This window comes from Schistocerca serialis, chromosome 3, assembly GCF_023864345.2.
Source record: "Schistocerca serialis cubense isolate TAMUIC-IGC-003099 chromosome 3, iqSchSeri2.2, whole genome shotgun sequence".
Classification (NCBI taxonomy): Eukaryota; Metazoa; Arthropoda; class Insecta; order Orthoptera; family Acrididae; genus Schistocerca; species Schistocerca serialis.
Genome location: NC_064640.1, coordinates 317931070 through 317949083, shown reverse-complemented (window position 1 = coordinate 317949083; position 18014 = coordinate 317931070). Strand labels below are relative to the sequence as shown.

General features: G+C 44.7%; 1 protein-coding gene across 1 annotated transcript in view; it reads right to left on the bottom strand.

Moving 5' to 3' along the window:
- Positions 1-18014, bottom strand: part of LOC126471601 (myrosinase 1-like) — a 269377-nt gene that overhangs the window by 180455 nt on the left and 70908 nt on the right. The window contains exon 4 of the mRNA XM_050099838.1: positions 599-721. Within this exon, the coding sequence (XP_049955795.1) occupies positions 599-721 (123 nt within the window). The remainder of the gene's footprint in view (positions 1-598; positions 722-18014) is intronic.

The window sequence follows — 18014 nt, the reverse complement described above, 5'->3', positions numbered from 1 at the left end:
GACATAGCGTGTGAACACAAGGATCTTATATAACTTAACACAAACCGCGAAACAGCAACTTATTTACAAGTGAAGTTCCTGCTTCACAACTTATTCAGCAAATATTACAGCTCACAACTGATGTAAACGACGGAGTGAAATAACTCTCTGTGTCGATTTGATCTATACACTTTATTGTGGGGTGATCGAAATAAGAAAACTTGTTAAACAGGCGAAACACTTTCCTCTATGTAGACAGACATTTCTCGTTATTTGTTAGAGAAGCCCTTCTTGACTTCTGCAACTGTGATGAAGGTTATTTATGTAAACTTGTCAAATTTCGCCGCGCGGTATTAGCCGAGCGGTCTTAGGCGCTGCAGTCATGGACTGTGCGGCTGGTCCCGGCGGAGGTTCGAGTCCTCGCTCGGGCATGGGTGTGTGTGTTTGTCCTTAGGATAATTTAGGTTAAGTAGTGTGTAAGCTTAGGGACCGATGACCTTAGCATTTAAGTCCCATAAGATTTCACACACATTTTTTTCTTGTCAAATTTCTCGAAGCAGGTATTGTGGAACATTTTCGACATGTTGAAAGTGCCATTTTCATATGAATATTGTCTTACCTTGTCTCCCAGGTGTGTTAAAAGTATCCTCGCATAATCCACAAAATATTCTATAATTGCAGGATTTGTCCATCCACCTATGTCTTGCAAAGGAGTCGGGAGGTCCCAGTGGTACATGGTCACCTGAAATTGAAGTTAACTCAAGTTAATATAATGGAAATCCATAGTACGTAAGTCCTAAAAGAACTGAGCGCTGCGCGGAGCGGCCGCGCGGTTAGAGGCGTCATGTCACGGATTGTGCGGCCACTCCCGCCGGAGGTTCGAGTCCTCCCTCGGACATAGGTGTGTGTGTTATTCTTAGTATAAGTTAGTTTAAGTAGTGTGTAAGTCTATAGACCGAAGACCTCAGCAGTTTGGTCCCTTGGGAATTCACACACATTTGAACATTTGAACTGAGTACTGGCAACTGAAAAATGTGAGAAATGGAAACATTCAATGAAAATATTCTGTTAGAGGATATTTTAGTGCATCTGAGTTAAAACGTACTTAAAGCGTAAGAAAGTGGTGCTATTAGCATGTTGTAGCATTCTTTATTTAACATAAATTATATTAATTCGTGCCATTATTTTTACTTCCGTGCAAGTTACCACGAAAGATTTCGAATATTTTCAGTGTCCGTAGTTGACAAACTAAGAGCAATAGTTGTGTAGCTCTGTTTTCCTGAACTAAGAGATGTAAATTGTTCAGAAGAGAAAGCAAGTTTGAAACATTAATAATTTTAATATCCGGATTTCGGTAGTTTTAAGACAGATGTCCCAATGGGAAGCCCATTAACGTTATTTGTTTGTTTACTACTATTGTGAAAAGTTATCAATTAAGAATTTTTGTAGCCTGGACAATTGTGTCGTGATATATAGTGTCCCTTATTATTTAATATCTTTTAAATTATTATTAAAATAAGAGATACTTTCATATTACGTGAATATCACGGCATCCTATCATAATTGCCATTATATTATGCCATGTCGTATCGGAGGGAGTAGTAGTAGTAGTGGAAGAAGCTCGCAGCCTGACGTGATAACATTTAAGAAGGTGTATCGAAGTTACAAATGAACTTCATAAGGTCGGGAAAAACGTAAAAATGTGAATTTAGTAACATTATGATATATGAAGTGGATTTACACTTGGTGAATATCTATTATCATTAGCAACTTGTGACAAATGAAAATTTGTGCCAGACCGGGACTCGATCCCTTATTTCCCACCTCCCATGTGCTGTCTCATTAACCTCTATTTTTTTTTTTTTTTTTGTACAGTGCCGCAGAACAGTTCAGTAATGAGCAAAAGACTAAGAAAATATCTTTTCCGCAATATTTAAAGAGTTACTAGCTACAGGTAACTGACAAAACTGAATTTAATAATTCCATTAACAGTGTAACATTTTTTACTCAGTGTGCCAGCATACAACAGGTTCAAGAGAACCTGTGCGACTTCATCAAGATAAAAAATAGCAATAATTAACATAGGAACTCCCTCCTGGCGAAACAAAACAAAATGGCGACCACATGCCAACGAGAGATGAGTAGATTCACATTGATCGTGAAGTCCCAGCAGGTGAGAGTCGGGTACGTCTTCTCGAAAAAAATTGAGAAACCTATAACATGGGTTAAGTTGCGTAAAAAGCACCAAACAAGAATTTAGCTTCTCATACCCGGGAAACCCCTGCTGCGGGGAGGGTCCATGAAAACATTGCCCAAAAAATTGGTATAATACTGACGATATGCTGAATGGCACATTAAAGAGGTATGATGATCTTCGAGAAACGCGCAAAAAACAATGACACTCTTGCTGCCGTCTAGAAACAAATAATGAACTGAGAGACTTTTGATCAATTTTACAGCATTTGTTTTCGTGCACGGAAATAAAGTTTCATCCGGGAACAGAAACGACTGCAGTACAACAGCGTGCAGAGCAACACGTAGGAGAAAAGCAAGTACTTTCCTTATGAACAGCCATACATCTTCAGTAGGTTCACACACCAGACGATGTTCATCTGTGTCAAGCATGTGTTTCTAAGGGCAAAGCGGAGTGTGTGCCATGCTAATGACATGCAGCAAGAGGCGCGTCATGTGTTTCTCATTGGCAATCAGATACCAGGTTATACGAGCCTCCGTGATGAGGAAGACATGGTGTCGAAACACCACACCACCGGCCAAGAGGTGTTGGTGTCTCCACTTTGTTCCGGTTGAGACCCCTCATCATTAGGTTATAAACACCACATACCATAGGAGTCCTGGTACGAGGCAAGTCTGCATGGACATAACTGTATTCGATGAAAAATTTCTTGATATACGAGAGGGAAGTAGAAATACGCGCTGTTGCAACGGTGCGAAAGAGGTGCAAGTTCATCATCAGCGCTCCCGAAAAACCGGTCGAATGGTGGGTTTACTACTTAATCATCATGCAGACATAGAAGGTAGCCGCTCTAACACATACGTTGACAAGACCAAGGCCACCTTCCCGAGGGGGAAGAGTAAGTGTGCCATAACGAACTTTAAAAATAAGACCCGTGCGCCAGCAGCCTGTTAAACATCGCCTTCGGTATTGGTAATACGTCAACCAAATGCGGTGTCCTTGACCCCAGATGAGAGATGACAAAATCAATCTATTGTACGATGTCCAAACTCACAGCAGAGCCATGTGGATCTCTTCATTAAAATTGCTACACCAAGAAGAAATGCAGATGATAAATGGGTATTCATTGCACAAATATACTATACTAGAACCAACATGTGATTACACTTTCACGCAATTTGGGTTCATGGGTCCTGAGAAATCAGTACCCAGAACAACCACCTCTGGCCGTAATAACCGCGTTGATACACCTGGGCATTGAGGCAAACACAGCTTGGATGACGTGTACAGGTACAGCTGCCCATGCAGCTTCAACACGATACCACAGTTCATCAAGAGTAGTGACTGGCGTATTGTGACGAGCCAGTTACTCGGCCACCATTGACCAGACGTTTTCAGTTGGTGAGAGATCTGGAGAATGTGCTGGCCAGGGCAGCAGTCGAACATTTTCTGTATCCAGAAAGGCCAGTACAGGACCTGCAACATACGGTCGTGCATTATCCTGCTGAAATGTAGGGTTTCGCAGGGATCGAATGAAGGGTAGAGGCACGGGTCGTAACACATGTGAAATGTAACGTCCACTGTTCAAAGTGCCGTCAATGCGACCAAGAGGTGACCGAGACGTGTAACTAGTGGCACTCCATACCATCACACCGCGTGATACGTCAGTATGGCGATGACGAATACACGCTTCCAACGTGCGATCACCGCGATGTCGCCAAACACGGATGTGACCATCATGATGCTGTAAACAGAACCTGGATTCATCCGAAAAAATGACATTTTGCCATTAGTGCAACCAGGTTCATCGTTGAGTACACCATCGCAGGCGCTCCTGTCTGTGATGCAGCGTCAAGGGTAACCGCAGCCATGGCCTCCGAGCTGATAGCCCATGCTACTGCAAACGTCATCGAACTGTTCGTGCAGATGGTTGTTGTCTTGCAAACGTCCCCATCTGTTGACACAGGGATCGAGACGTGGCTGCACGATCCGTTACAACCATGCGGATAAGATGCCTGTCATCTCGACTGCTAGTGATACGAGGCCGTTGGGATCCAGCACGGCGTTCCGTATTACCCTCCTGAACCGACGGATTCCATATTCTGCCAACAGTCATTGGATCTCGACCGACGCGAGCAGCAATGTCGCGATACGATAAACCGCAATCGCGATGGGCTACAATCCGACCTTTATCAAAGTCGGAAACGTGACGGTACGCATTTCTCCTCCTTACACGAGGCATCACAAGAACGTTTCACCAGGCAACGCCGGTAAACCGCTGTTTGTGTACGAGAAATCGGTTGGAAACTTTCGTCATGTCAGAACGTTGTAGGTGTCGCCACCGGCGCCAACTTTGTGTGAATGCTCTGAAAAGCTAATCATTTGCATATCACGGCATCTTCCTCCTGTCGGTTAAATTTAGCGTCTGTAGCACGCCACCTTCGTGGTGTAGAAATTTTAATGGCCAGTAGTGTAGTTAGCTGGCGTTGCTATCTGTACGTCGAGCATGAAGTTAATTCCCAAGGACTTAAGCGTGTGCATCGGACGCAGCAGAACCGCAATCACTCCCGGAAGACCCTTTTCGATGTTCAAGGCACCAGACTTCGTAAAATTCATACTGCTGCTTGCAGCAGTTCGATATCGAGTGAGCCATTCCAACACCACACGCACTTCTGACCCAAAAATGCCAAGTCATCCACGTACGCACGACAGATAAATGTATGGCTTCTCATCGCGTTCCAAGGTAATGGGCTCCGCAATTCGTATAATAGTGGCTCAAGAGTAATGGCAAAAATAATAATCGACAATGGACACATCTGTCGGACCGATCACGAAATAATAATGGGGCCCGCTGAAAGGCCATTGATCAGTACCTACGATCAGTCACCTCGTAGAAGTCGAATGATGATGTGTGTAATGTCTTGGGGGAAGGCCATCCGTCGCATCACTTCCGCAAAATAGTCATGGCTCACCCTATCAAACACGTGGTCCAAGTCCACCGACATTCGAAAGCTGCAAGTTGGTGCTAGTGCAATAACATCACGATAGTGACTGAGCACTGTCTATATGTTACTGTCTCCACCAAGGCACATTTCATCCACAGATACAACTTGAGGCAGGACGCGTTTGAGATGGGCTGCGAGGACCCGTGTGAAAATCTTGATATTACAATTAAGCTTCGGCAACGGCGGGTAATTCTCAATCCCCGATACCCAGACAGCTAGGGGAAACGGCCGGTAATGCTTAACTTCCGACACTTGGACAGCTAAGGGACCAGAATAATCAGTTCCTCAACAAAGGCAGGAGGGAGTGGAACGTCAGGAGGCATAAGTTACTGGTACATAGCAATCCAAGGAGGATCTGTAATGTCGTGAAAGATGCGATAAAACTCCAACGGGAAAGCGTCTGGGCCTAGGGATTTGTTTATCGCTCCCTTATGGAGAGCGTCGTCGAAGTCATCAGCTATAACTCCAGCCGTAAGGATCTCCACAGCAACTCTTTCAACAACACCAAAAACGGGTGGAGGACTTCAGAGGACTTCGTCCATTTCTTTATAGAACTGTTGATAGTAGTCCACAAAGCCGCTCACAGTATCCTTCTGAGACGTCAATCGGCGACCAAATGGCATGCCAAGAGCATGCGTCAGTACTCTCTGACACCACCGCCTCGCTCTGACAATGTGGTGCATTGATGGGGATTCTCCACGGATCCGATCCTGACATCTTCCATGAATCATTGCTCCCTGAAGACGGCAACCTGTAAGCGGAAAAATCTTCGTGTTTACCCTCTCAATTTGAATCTGTCCATCGAGAGACTGGGCTTGGCCAGAGAGCTTCCGGAACAGTGTGAAATAAAATTCCAACATATTTCGATGCCAATACATGTTGTTGCTACCACATTGTATCATCGTGTGACGCAAATCAGGCTTAGCACTTACAAGCCACCACCTGAGGGCTGAAGGGTACGTTGGAAGGCTTCTTTCACAGATGGATCATGTCGCCTCTATTAACTGCCTACACTCCGGATCCTGGAGATTTGCAACTTTTCAACTTCTAAGTGCTTCGACCGCGCCCGAATCTCTGCCAATGGAGAGAGACGGTGCATATGTACCCGATACCGTCAGAGAAGGCCATAGGCCACAACTCAGCGCAAATTGTCGCAGCCATGAAACCATAGGGAACAAAGACAATATCAAGGCGACTTGCCGAATGGCTCGTAACATACGTATATCCACTTAGATTACCTTGCACACAATTCTACGTATCAACGAGATTCAAATCTAGCACCAGTAGATGTAGTTCCTGGCAAAGGGGTAAACTGAGAAAACTGATCCTTCTGGAAAATCACGCAGCTGAAGTCTCCACCAAGAGTAAAATGGTCGTAGCGGCTTGCCAACAAAGGCGCCATCCCTTCCGAGTAAAACTACGACAGTTCCATTGCTTTTCCGAGCCAGTAGCAGCGTAAATATTGATGGTCCGGACACCATGGAAGGTCTCCACGAGACCCCTGGGTGATAGCAGGTAAAACACATCTTCAACCACGATTCCTTCCCGTAGGAATATCATCGTCCCACTACCACTGTCATCACATGGAGGAACATCGACATCGTATCCATGAAAAGCTGGGAACTTGTTGAGGCGAACTTCTTGCAAGGGGCAATATCGATGTCCGACACCTGCAATATTTCGCGGAGCAAGTGAAGTTTTTCCAGCATCCCGATCGTGTTGATATCTACTAATCCTGTAAGTCTGACACGGGACAGAGTCACATGGACGCTCATTAATACAGGAGGACTAGCAGTCCCCGTAAGTGCCTCTCCAACAGACAGCATGACTCCATCCGAATCCTCAGTCGAATAACAGTTATGGGTTGCTGCTGCAGCAACCACAGTTACTTCAACGTACATTGATTCATCTTCAGCATCTTCGGACCAAGCAGTACTGTGTGGACTCAGATCGTCCAGCTCAGCCTCTGTAGCCAACGAGGGTGACAGTGTTGCGTCGGAGGAAGAATGGCGATGGCCCGATTGCTATCCATCTATGAGAGGCACGGCGCTAGGTGAGTGCGTTGATTACTCTGTATCTGATGGGAGAAGGGCTCCATGTTCTGCCACAGAATCCAACGGAAGCAGGTCTTGCCAGAGAGGATCACTATCGCCCATAGATTGTGGTAGGCACGTGCCTGACAGAGGAAGCCGATGTTTCTTACGTGTGTTTGGCGACCGTATTTCAAGCATGTGTGGTTCAGTATTTGAAGATGCCAGAAGGTCCTGATGGTCTGGCATGAAGGCAGCAGTAGGCACGACCAGGCAGTCGATGTCTATCCCCTGCTGAAGCCACCTCGCCGCATGTCAACACAGGGGGAGCAGGATCGGGAACAGGCATAAACGACGTCCGCTCCTCATCTCTCAGCTGTATAGTCGTAGTCAGCAAAGGTTCAGGAGTGGGTAGCGGCGCAGGCAGTGGGCTAGGATCATTCTGGAGAATCTCGACATACGTCAGCTGAAGTGTCGTCGGTGTATTTGAAACCATTGTATACCCAAGTGGCAACTGCATTCTCTGCCGAATCCACTCTGAGCGAACATGTCCTTCTAGCCCACAGCCAGAGCACGTTTTCGGCTGGCCATCATAGATCACAATGGTGTGGCATCCGCCAAGATATGAAATAGGACGGAATGTGTTTGGTCAATACAGACCTGCCATACTCCATTGAGAACTGAGAGTGTGATAAAAGCTCGCCCACTTCTCGGCCGTATGGCTTGTCACCTTCCCGTACATGTGGAGCGCCAAAATCACCATCTTCGAAGCTACTTTAAATGGGAGTTCAAAAACACGTATCGTCTGCAGTCCAAGTCCTGTATGGTCTACAGACACGTCACCAATATTCCCATCTGAAATGTTTTGCACGAAGATGGCTGAAGCACATAAAAACCCTCAGTGCCAACTCTGCGGCAAGGCTGTAAACAAGACGTCCATGCCGCCGCCCTACCAAAGGGAGACTGTGATCACTTCGCCTATTCGAGCACGCCCCCAGTGCTTGTTCAAACCTTCATATGAAACGCTGTCAAAATCCAAATGCAAGCAAGGAAGACAAATGTTATTCTGTATCATCATTTTAGCCCCGCCAGACGTGACTATATCATTAATGGCAAAAGAGTCTATGTTTTAGCGGTAACTGCATTTATTACAATAAAAAGTCCTTCAGGTATTAATGCATGGATTCAATATGGACACCATGTTTCTAACATTGACAACTTGCAGATATTACATATCACTAACAAAGGCAAGAAAATGGACCTCTTAGAGGAACTAGAAATATATATTCACACACTCAGTTCACCCCAACACATTCTAAATGAGCAGCTGAAACCAACAACCAAACAATTTCTAAATAATTTCCGTGGGCTGTTCACAGAAAGCAGACACAAAATGGACCCCTAAAAGTCACAACTCAGCACAAAAAAACAACTACCTATTTAAGATATCGGTATAAAACTGCATAAATATAGGATGGAGAAAAACTATGTCACGAAATTTTAACCCTGGATAATTGATGCCAATAGGACCCAAAATTACTAATGTTGCGTCGGCCAACAACGCACAATTTTTATACTACGGAAACTAGGTGCCATGCGTTCCGATTGGCCACGGTATTGGCCTGTTGCCGAATGCTCTGAACAGCGCATCACCGCAAGTGCTTTGCCTGCCGGAGATCGCGATGTATCTAAGGCAGCCCGCAAGCTCGGTGGTAACGCGCCAGCCTTCCACTCTGGGGCGAATCCACCAGTGTCCCGACATATACATTGTAGTTGTATGATAAGACGTACCGGGACCAAACCCTTTAACAGCTGTTAGTTCGCTACAGAAAGCCTTTTACAAATTGTGTCGGCCCTGAAAAGGGCATTTTTGGAAGCTAGGACATTGTTTATTTAAAGCAGGTGTTCGAACTGGCGACCCTCTGACGCGAGACAAACTTGGTAACGTCAAACGTTGTTTTGCCGAAATCTTTCAAAGACTCCTGTCTGTTGCCGTGATGTGAGTGTCGGCATGTTGAATGCGGTCCATTAATTCCTCTTCGTTTCTATGTGGTTCGCGTCCGGGTTGGTGAACTACATCTACATCTAAATCTTCATCTACATCTATACTCCGCAAGCCACCCAACGGTGTGTGGCGGAGGGCACTTTACGTGCCACTGTCATTACCTCCTTTTCCGGTTCCAGTCGCTTATGGTTCGCGGGAAGAACGACTGCCGGAAAGCGTCCGTGCGCGCTCGAATCTCTCTAATTTTACATTCGTGACCTCCTCGGGAGGTGTAAGTAGGGGGAAGCAATATATTCGATACCTCATCCAGAAACGCACCCTCTCGAAACCTGGACAGCAAGCTATACCACTATGCAGAGCGCCTCTCTTGTAGAGTCTGCCACTGGAGTTTGCTAAACATGTCCGTAACGCTATCACGCTTACCAAATAATCCTGTGACGAAACGCGCCGCTCTTCTTTGGATCTTCTCTACCTCCTCCGTCAACCCGATCTGGTACGGATCCCACACTGATGAGCAATTTTCAAGTATAGGCCGAACGAGTGTTTTGTAAGCCACCTCCTTTGTTGATGGACTACATTTTCTAAGGACTCTCCCAATGAATCTCAACCTGGTACCCGCCTTACCAACAATTAATTTTATATGATCATTCTACTTCAAATCGTTCCGCACGCATACTCCCAGATATTTTACAGAAGTAACTGCTACCAATGTTTGTTCCGCTATCATATAATCATACATTAAAGGATCCTTCTTTCTATGTATTCGCAATACATTACATTTGTCTATGTTAAGGGTCAGTTGCCACTCCCTGCACCAAGTGCCTATCCGCCGCAGATCTTCCTGCATTTCGCTACAATTTTCTAATGCTGCAACTTCTCTGTATACTACAGCAACATCCGCGAAAAGCCGCATGGAACTTCCGACACTATCTACTAGGTCATTTATATATATTGCGAAAAGTAATGGACCCATAACACTCCCCTGTGGCACGCCAGAGGTTACTTTAACGTCTATAGACGTCTCTCCATTGAGAACAACATGCTGTGTTCTGTTTGCTAAAAACTCTTCAATCCAGCCACACAGCTGGTCTGATATTCCGTAGGATCTTACTTTGTTTATCAGGCGACAGTGCGGAACTGTATCGAACGCCTTCCGGAAGTCAAGGAAAATGGCATCTGCCTGGGAGCCTGTATCTAATATTTTCTGGGTCCCATGAACAAATAAAGCGATTTGGGTCTCACACGATCGCTGTTTCCGGAATCCATGTTGATTCCTACAGAGTAGATTCTGGGTTTCCAAAAACGACATGATACTCGAGCAAAAAACATGTTCTAAAATTCTACAACAGATCGACGTCAGAGATATAGATCTATAGTTTTGCGCATCTGCTCGACGACCCTTCTTGAAGACTGGGACTACCTGTGCTCTTTTCCAATCATTTGGAATCTTCCGTTCCTCTAGAGACTTGCGGTACACGGCTGTTAGAAGGGGGGCAAGTTCTTTCGCGTACTCTGTGTAGTACCTCTTGTAGGTGCTTCCTCGAAGCGCTCGAGAACAGTCTCTTCAAATGCAGCATCCTGTCATGTTCGAGGTCTTCCAGCATCACCATGACATCCCGCTAACGAGCCTGTTTCGCTAAGTCACCGCGGAATTGCTGTAAACGTTTGCGGGTGTGGGTGATGCCATGCTGGGTACCGTTCCTCATACAACCGTCGAGCTTCATGCTCATTACCATCGGTTAATCCATAAACAAAAACCATATCTCGTTGTTCTTCGAGCGAATACTGTGCCGCAATGCTTACTGTATGACTAAATCGCAGGTGACGTGTTTGTGCTCCGAAGCAGTGACGGAACGACGCACGTTTGTATGTGTGAACCGGCAACCATAGCGCTGCCCATCAACCGACGAACGGCAGCAGGGCAATTCCACGGCCAATCGGAGTGCGTGGCGCCAAGTTTCCGTAGTTTAATAATGCTGTGTTGTCGACCTACACAACATTAGTAATTTTAGTTCCTACTGGCATCAGCTATCCACGGTTAAAATTTCGTGACACGATTTTTCTCCACCCTGTATAAACTGTTCAAATAAATGGCTCTGAGCACTATGCGACTTAACTTTTGAGGTCATCAGTCGCCTAGAACACATCCATGCCCGAGGCAGAATTCGAACCTGCGACCCTAGCGGTCGCTCGGTTCCAGACCGTAGCGCCTAGAACCGCTCGGCCACTACGGCCGGCTGTTATTAACATGTTGCATTTTGCACATCCTACGCACCAGTCAAACAAATCAGTAACAGGTTGCAGTGTACGTGCTTGAGCATTGCCCAGCAAAATGATGGTCAGGTCCTGCAGAAAGTGTCATCACTTGTGTTTCTAAGCTGGTCGTAGGTTGTGTTCCAAAAGTGAACGGCATAGAGACAGAAGTGATGACACTTTCTGCAGGACCTGACCATCATTTTGCAGGACAATGCTCAATCACGTACAGTGCAAGCTGTCACTGATTTGTTTGACTGATGGGGCTGCTAAGTGCTATACCACCTACTGCACTCCCCTGACTTAAGCCTTCGTGAGTTCTACTCGATTTCTAAACCGAAGGAAACACTTCACGGCATTCGCATCAGAACTGCTACAAATTCATCGGGCAATAGACCGAGCCGCTCGAACTGTCAACACAACTGTCACTGCTAAGAACATCCTACGACTATCACATCGCTGGCAACGGGTTATACACAACGCTGGTGACTACTCTGAAGGTCAGTAAAACTTTGAAACATGTGTCTATTTTGTAAGAACTGTAAATAAATAGTTGCCACTACTAAAGTTCGAAGCCTCGTATGAGCGTGGTACAGGGCGGTACAGTTTACGCACCCACTGGTACAATTAGGAAACTAGATTCCTAATTTGTACTACTTGAAGCTGTTTAGAAAATTAAGCGCGTTATGTTTATTTTTCTCATAATTTCCATTCTTTAAGTCAGATAACAAGAACAACATTCTGCAGTTCAGGATAGCCGGCCGCGTTGGCCGTGCGTTTGTAGGCGCTTCAGTCCGGAACCGCGGGACTGCTACGGTTGCAGGTTCGAATCCTGTCTCGGGCATGGGTGTGTGTGATGTCCTTAGGTTAGTTAGGTTTAAGTAGTTCTAAGATCTAGGGGACTCATGGCCTAAGATGTTGAGTCCCATAGTGCTCAGAACAATTTGAACCATTTTAGTTCAGGATAGCATTGTTTAAACAATTTTTTACCTTACTATTTAGGCTGTAAAAAGTAACATCTCAAAAGTGGTTCAATTTAGGCAGCTTTCCTCCTCATCTTGTATATCGCTGAGCGAGAAGGTGCAGTGGATAAGGCAGTGTACTCGTGTTCTGGAAGAGTAGGATTCGTCTACAAGTCCACTAATTCTGTTTTACATTCAATCACTTCAGACAAATGTCGGAGTGGATCCTTCAATAAAACTATGACCAACGCCTTTCCACATATATCTGAAAATAAGATGGTGCTCTATCCTTAATTATAATGGATATCCATCTGATGCTATAATCACAGGGACAAATCTTCCGTGTCACGACCCATTATGCACGTCGTTGTTCGTCTCGATGAAATTATTCCTTCCACTACAATTTACGTCATGGATGAGGCTACAGTACACAGTCGTAGATGCTTTTTGCTCGCAGTTACGTTCTTCAGGGGAAACTGAGGAGTTGCATTGATTATTGGTATTTCATAAGAGGTCTTCAGTCTCTCGAAGCAACCTGCGTCTCCATGAGGTGCTGCTCTGATACTGAACGAATTTACCCAGGAAATATTAAAAATATAAGTAAGACCGTTATAATTCGCTTAGGTTATCTATAAATTACTGGGAACAAATTGTTCTTGTTTTTGGATTTTCTCTTGAATTTCAAGGAATCATTTGGCGATTTTACACTGCGTGACAAAAACAGCGAAGCACCTAGAAGAAAGGGTGGGATGTTAATGTTGCTTTGTGAACGTACACACCGTCGGCAGGTGTATGAATAATTAGTGTTGCAATTCTCTGTGAGAGGTAGATAGGCTACCAGAGCGCATTAGACTTGTTCATGTTTAATGTTGTTGCCAAGCTTGGCATGGTATATAAGAGGCGTGAAGAGCGTCAGACCTTGAATCGTCACTGTGAGACAGCTTTGTCAGCAATATATATATATATATATATATATATATATATATATATATATATATATATATATATATATATGGTTCAAACGGCTCTGAGCACTATGGGACTCAACATCTGAGGTCATCAGTCTCCTAGAACTTAGAACTACTTAAACCTAACTAACCTAAGGACATCACACACATCCATGCCCGAGGCAGGATTCGAACCTGCGACCGTAGCGGTCGCGCGGTTCCAAACTGTAGCGCCTAGAACCGCTTGGCCACACCGGCCGGCCATTGTCAGCACCTGAGCGAGTTTGAAAGGGACCTCATTGTGGATCTCAACTGGGCTGGTTGGTCGAATCGTGTAATATCCAGATTTTTGGGGCATTCGGATATGACAGTGATGCATCGTAAAGGTTCTGGTCGACCACGTCTGACCACCACAATGGAGGATCATTATATTGTGTACCAAGTACATCGTAACTTCTTTACAACTCCGCCTGCCATCTGAGAACAAGTATTGGAACACCTGAAATATCCTGAGTCATCCCGCACCATTGCGCGGTGTCTAGCAGCAGCCGGACTAGGGAATCCCACACGCAAGCTGCCGTTAACCAAAACGCAAACGGCTGCATTTGGAGTGCTGCCTCGACCGGGAAGCATGGACTACTTGTAAATGGCGTTGCTTTTTGTTCAGCGATGAATCATGCTTCTACACTATCCCAGATGACCATCGTCGGCGTATATGGCAGCTACATTGGGAGAAGTCCCATTCTTCCAATGTTTTGGAAAGGCGCAGTGATGTTACTCCTGGCGTCGTGATTTGTGGAGCCACTTGGTATGACTTCGTTACGGCTAGTTGTGATTGAGAGGAATCCGACGGCACGAAGTTACGTCACGGACAGACTGAGCGCTCATGTGTTACCTCTCATGCGACATGCGTGGTGCCATTTTTCAACAAGACAGTACGCGTCCACACTTGGTACGTACGTATATGAACTGTGTCTGTAGTGGTGACGTACTCCAACAGTCAGTCAGATTACCAAATCCGTCCGCAATAGAACATGTGTGGGACGAGCTCAGAAGTCATCTCTGTCCCAGTGCCAATATTCAGTGTATTAACGACCAGTAACAACAACTATAAGCCAGTTTGCCTCAGGAGAGGGTAAAAAGGCTTTATAACATCCTCCCCAACAGGTTCAGTGCACGCATCTAGGCCAGATGGGGTGCAACGTCATAATGACACATAGGTTCGTCACTTAAACATCATATATCCTTCAAACCTGTGAAATTTCATTCAGTTTCCGCCTCGCCTTCTGGACGTTTCACATTTTGTCAGGCAGTACATACCGATACCGAAATGCGCAAACAACTCGAACGTTGTACTTTGCAAAACTTTTCTATGAGATAACCATTATTAATATTTACGAATACATGTTCACTTTTCTTACGTAATAGAGATAAGTAATTTCAGTATTGAGCATTGTAAGTCTGTAGAGGTATGAGGCCAGTATACCGTAATTTCATTTTATTGTATAACATGTAAGGCTAACACCCTGCGTAATATAAAGATGAGTCTGTGTTTAGAAAAAACGATGGTGGTAGTTACCTATCCTCTCAAACCAAGAGTTTCGAGACTGGATCAGGAAAAATTCATAAAAAAGTTAAGATGGTGGTTTTAATGTTTCAGGTGTTCTACGTAGTTTCCCCCACTTGAGTAAATTGCACAGAATGTTCATACAACTACGTGAAACCTGTCAGAAAGCTCCTCTTTTGGCATGTTGTTCAACTCGCACGTCATACTGGCTTCGGTGTCCGTAATGTAGTAAGATCGTTGACCCTTAATGTGAATTTCTGCACTTTGCCATTTTGCGGTAGGTTCGTATTAGCAACACCAAGTTCTGGAGGATGTTCAGAGCATTTGTATTATAGATGTTGCACCTTTTGCGATTTGTGATCCAACAACCTTGCCACACTACGGTCGCACATCCACTACGTAACACTGCATGGTCACGCCGCTGTGACTACGTTGACGTCGCTTGTAATCCAGGAATAAAACCCGTGACAGGACGTTTTGGACGGATTGTGAATGTTTGATAAAATGAGTAGCCCATCCAAGTTTTCATCATTTGTTTCCCTCCGTACGAATTATATTACTGTTTGAAATTTAGTTGATTGAAACGTGGATGTGAAATATACACTACTGGCCATTAAAACTGCTACACCAAGAAGAAATGCAAATGATGAACGGGTATTCATTGGACAAATATATTATACAAGAACTGACATGTGATTACATTTTCACGCAATTTGGGTGCATAGATCTTGAGAAATCAGTACCCAGAACAACCACCTCTGGCCGTAATAACGGCCTTGATACGCCTGGGCGTTGAGTCAAACAGAGCTTGGATGGCATGTACAGATACAGCTGCCCATGCAGCTTCAACACGATACCACAGTTCATCAAGCGTATTGTGACGAACCAGTTGATCGACCACCATTGACCAGACGTTTTCAATTGGTGAGAGATCTGGAGAATGTGCTGGCCAGGACAGCAGTCGAACATTTTCTGTATCCAGAAAGTCCCGTACAGGACCTGCAACATGCGGTCGTGCATTATCCTGCTGAAATGTAGGGTTCCTCTATGATCGAATCAAGGGTAGAGCCACGGGTCGTAACACATCTGAAATGTATCGTCCACTGTTCAGAGTGCCGTCAGTGTGAACAAGAGGTGACCGAGACGTGCAACCAATGGCACCCCATACAATCACGCCGGGTGATACGCCGGTATGACGATGACGAATACACGCTTCCAATGTGCGTTCACCGCGATGTCGCCAAACACGGATGCGACCATCATGATGCTGTAAACAGAACCTGGATTCGTCCGAAAAAATGACGTTTTGCCATTCGTGCATCTAGGTTCATCGTTGAGTACACCATCGCAGGCGCTCCTGTCTGTGATGCAGCGTCAAGGGTAACCGCAGCCATGGTCTCCGAGCTGATACTCCATGCTTCTGCAAACGTCGTCGAACTCTTCGTGCAGATGGTTGTTGTCTTGCAAACGTCCCCATCTGTTGACTCAGGGATCGAGACGTGTGTGCACGATCCATTACAGCCATGCGGATAAGATGCCTGTCATCTCGACTGCTAGTGATACGAGGCCTTTGGGATTCAACACGGCGTTCCGTATTACCCTCCTGAACCCACCGATTCCATATTCTGCTAATAGTCATTGGATCTCGACCAACGCGGGCAGCAATGTCGCGAAACGATAAACCGCAATCGCGATAGGCTACAATCCGACGTTTATCAAAGTGGGAAACGTGATGGTACGTATTTCTTCTCCTTACACGAGGCATCACAACAACGTTTCACCAGGCAACGCCGGTCAACTGCTGTTTGTGTATGAGAAATGGGTTGGAAACTTTCCTCATGTCAGCACGTTGTAGGTATCACCACCGGCGCCAACATTGTGTGAATGCTCTGAGAAGCTAATCATGAGTATATCGCAGCATTTCTTCCTGTCGGTTAAATTTCGCGTTTGTAGCAGCTCATCTTCGTGGTGTAGCAATTTTAATGGCCAGTAGTGTATCATGTAACGATTGCTGTGACTATAGAATAGTTCAAAACTGCAGAAAGTCAGTTTACACTTATTTCTTCTCGTTAGATAACCAATTGTTTAAATAGTAATTTTTCTGATTAATATCCATAATCTCTCATTGAGTGGCTACATAATTTTCGAATATCAGTTGGGCGAATCTGAACAGCTCCAAATTCTACATAAAGCAAAAATTTTAGTTACATTGCAACTGTTACAGAGTTGTTGATGTGGAAACTACGCTCATATATACTGTCACGAAAGCTTTGCTAATGAAATGAGTTTCAGAGCTGAGCAGTTAATTCTGTAGGGCCACGTTTTTGTGCTGTTACCAAAGAAAAAAAAAGCATTATATAATCGCAAGAGTTGAATAAAAAAATGCTACCAAAAATAAACATTTAATCGCGAACAAAAGAACAATTCAAGTGAAAAGTCCTTAAGATGTTAGACAATATAAGCTATAAAATGAAAAATTATCATCGTCAGCTAGATTTTGAGTTTGTTAGTGGATCTTGGAGGACACCACTGAGTGTTGAAATATTTTACACATGACGAAGCTGCAAGTACGAAAACTGTAGTTATGCAGCTTCTTAGAGATATTGGCATTTTTCAGTTAGTCGTTAAGAAAACCCTCCAAATTATGTTGTAAATATTTCCAGGGAAAGATAGCGAAAGCTCAAATGCACCCTAAACTACTTAAATAAATAGATATCATAGAATGCCGAAAAGTATATAGAAAAAGTTAGTGAAACTAGGAAGGGTGTAGAGTGATGCACGGATTTGTATACATCGTTCTTTGCCAGTACGTTATCGTAATAAAATCTGAAGAAAATCACACAAGAATTCAGGAGGCACTGAATGCGTAGTATTCTTAGATGTTATTCATCAGCCATCGTCAAAACATGAAGGCAGGCACAATGTTTCACTAATGCGGTTGCGAGACTGTCACATTACGAGTATGTTGCTGAATTTACAGCTGGATTCTAAAGTACTTCATCAGGGTCATCCAATGTGGAGGCGGCACGTGTCGATAATGTAATACAGCAACGCCTTGTATCTTTGCCGCAT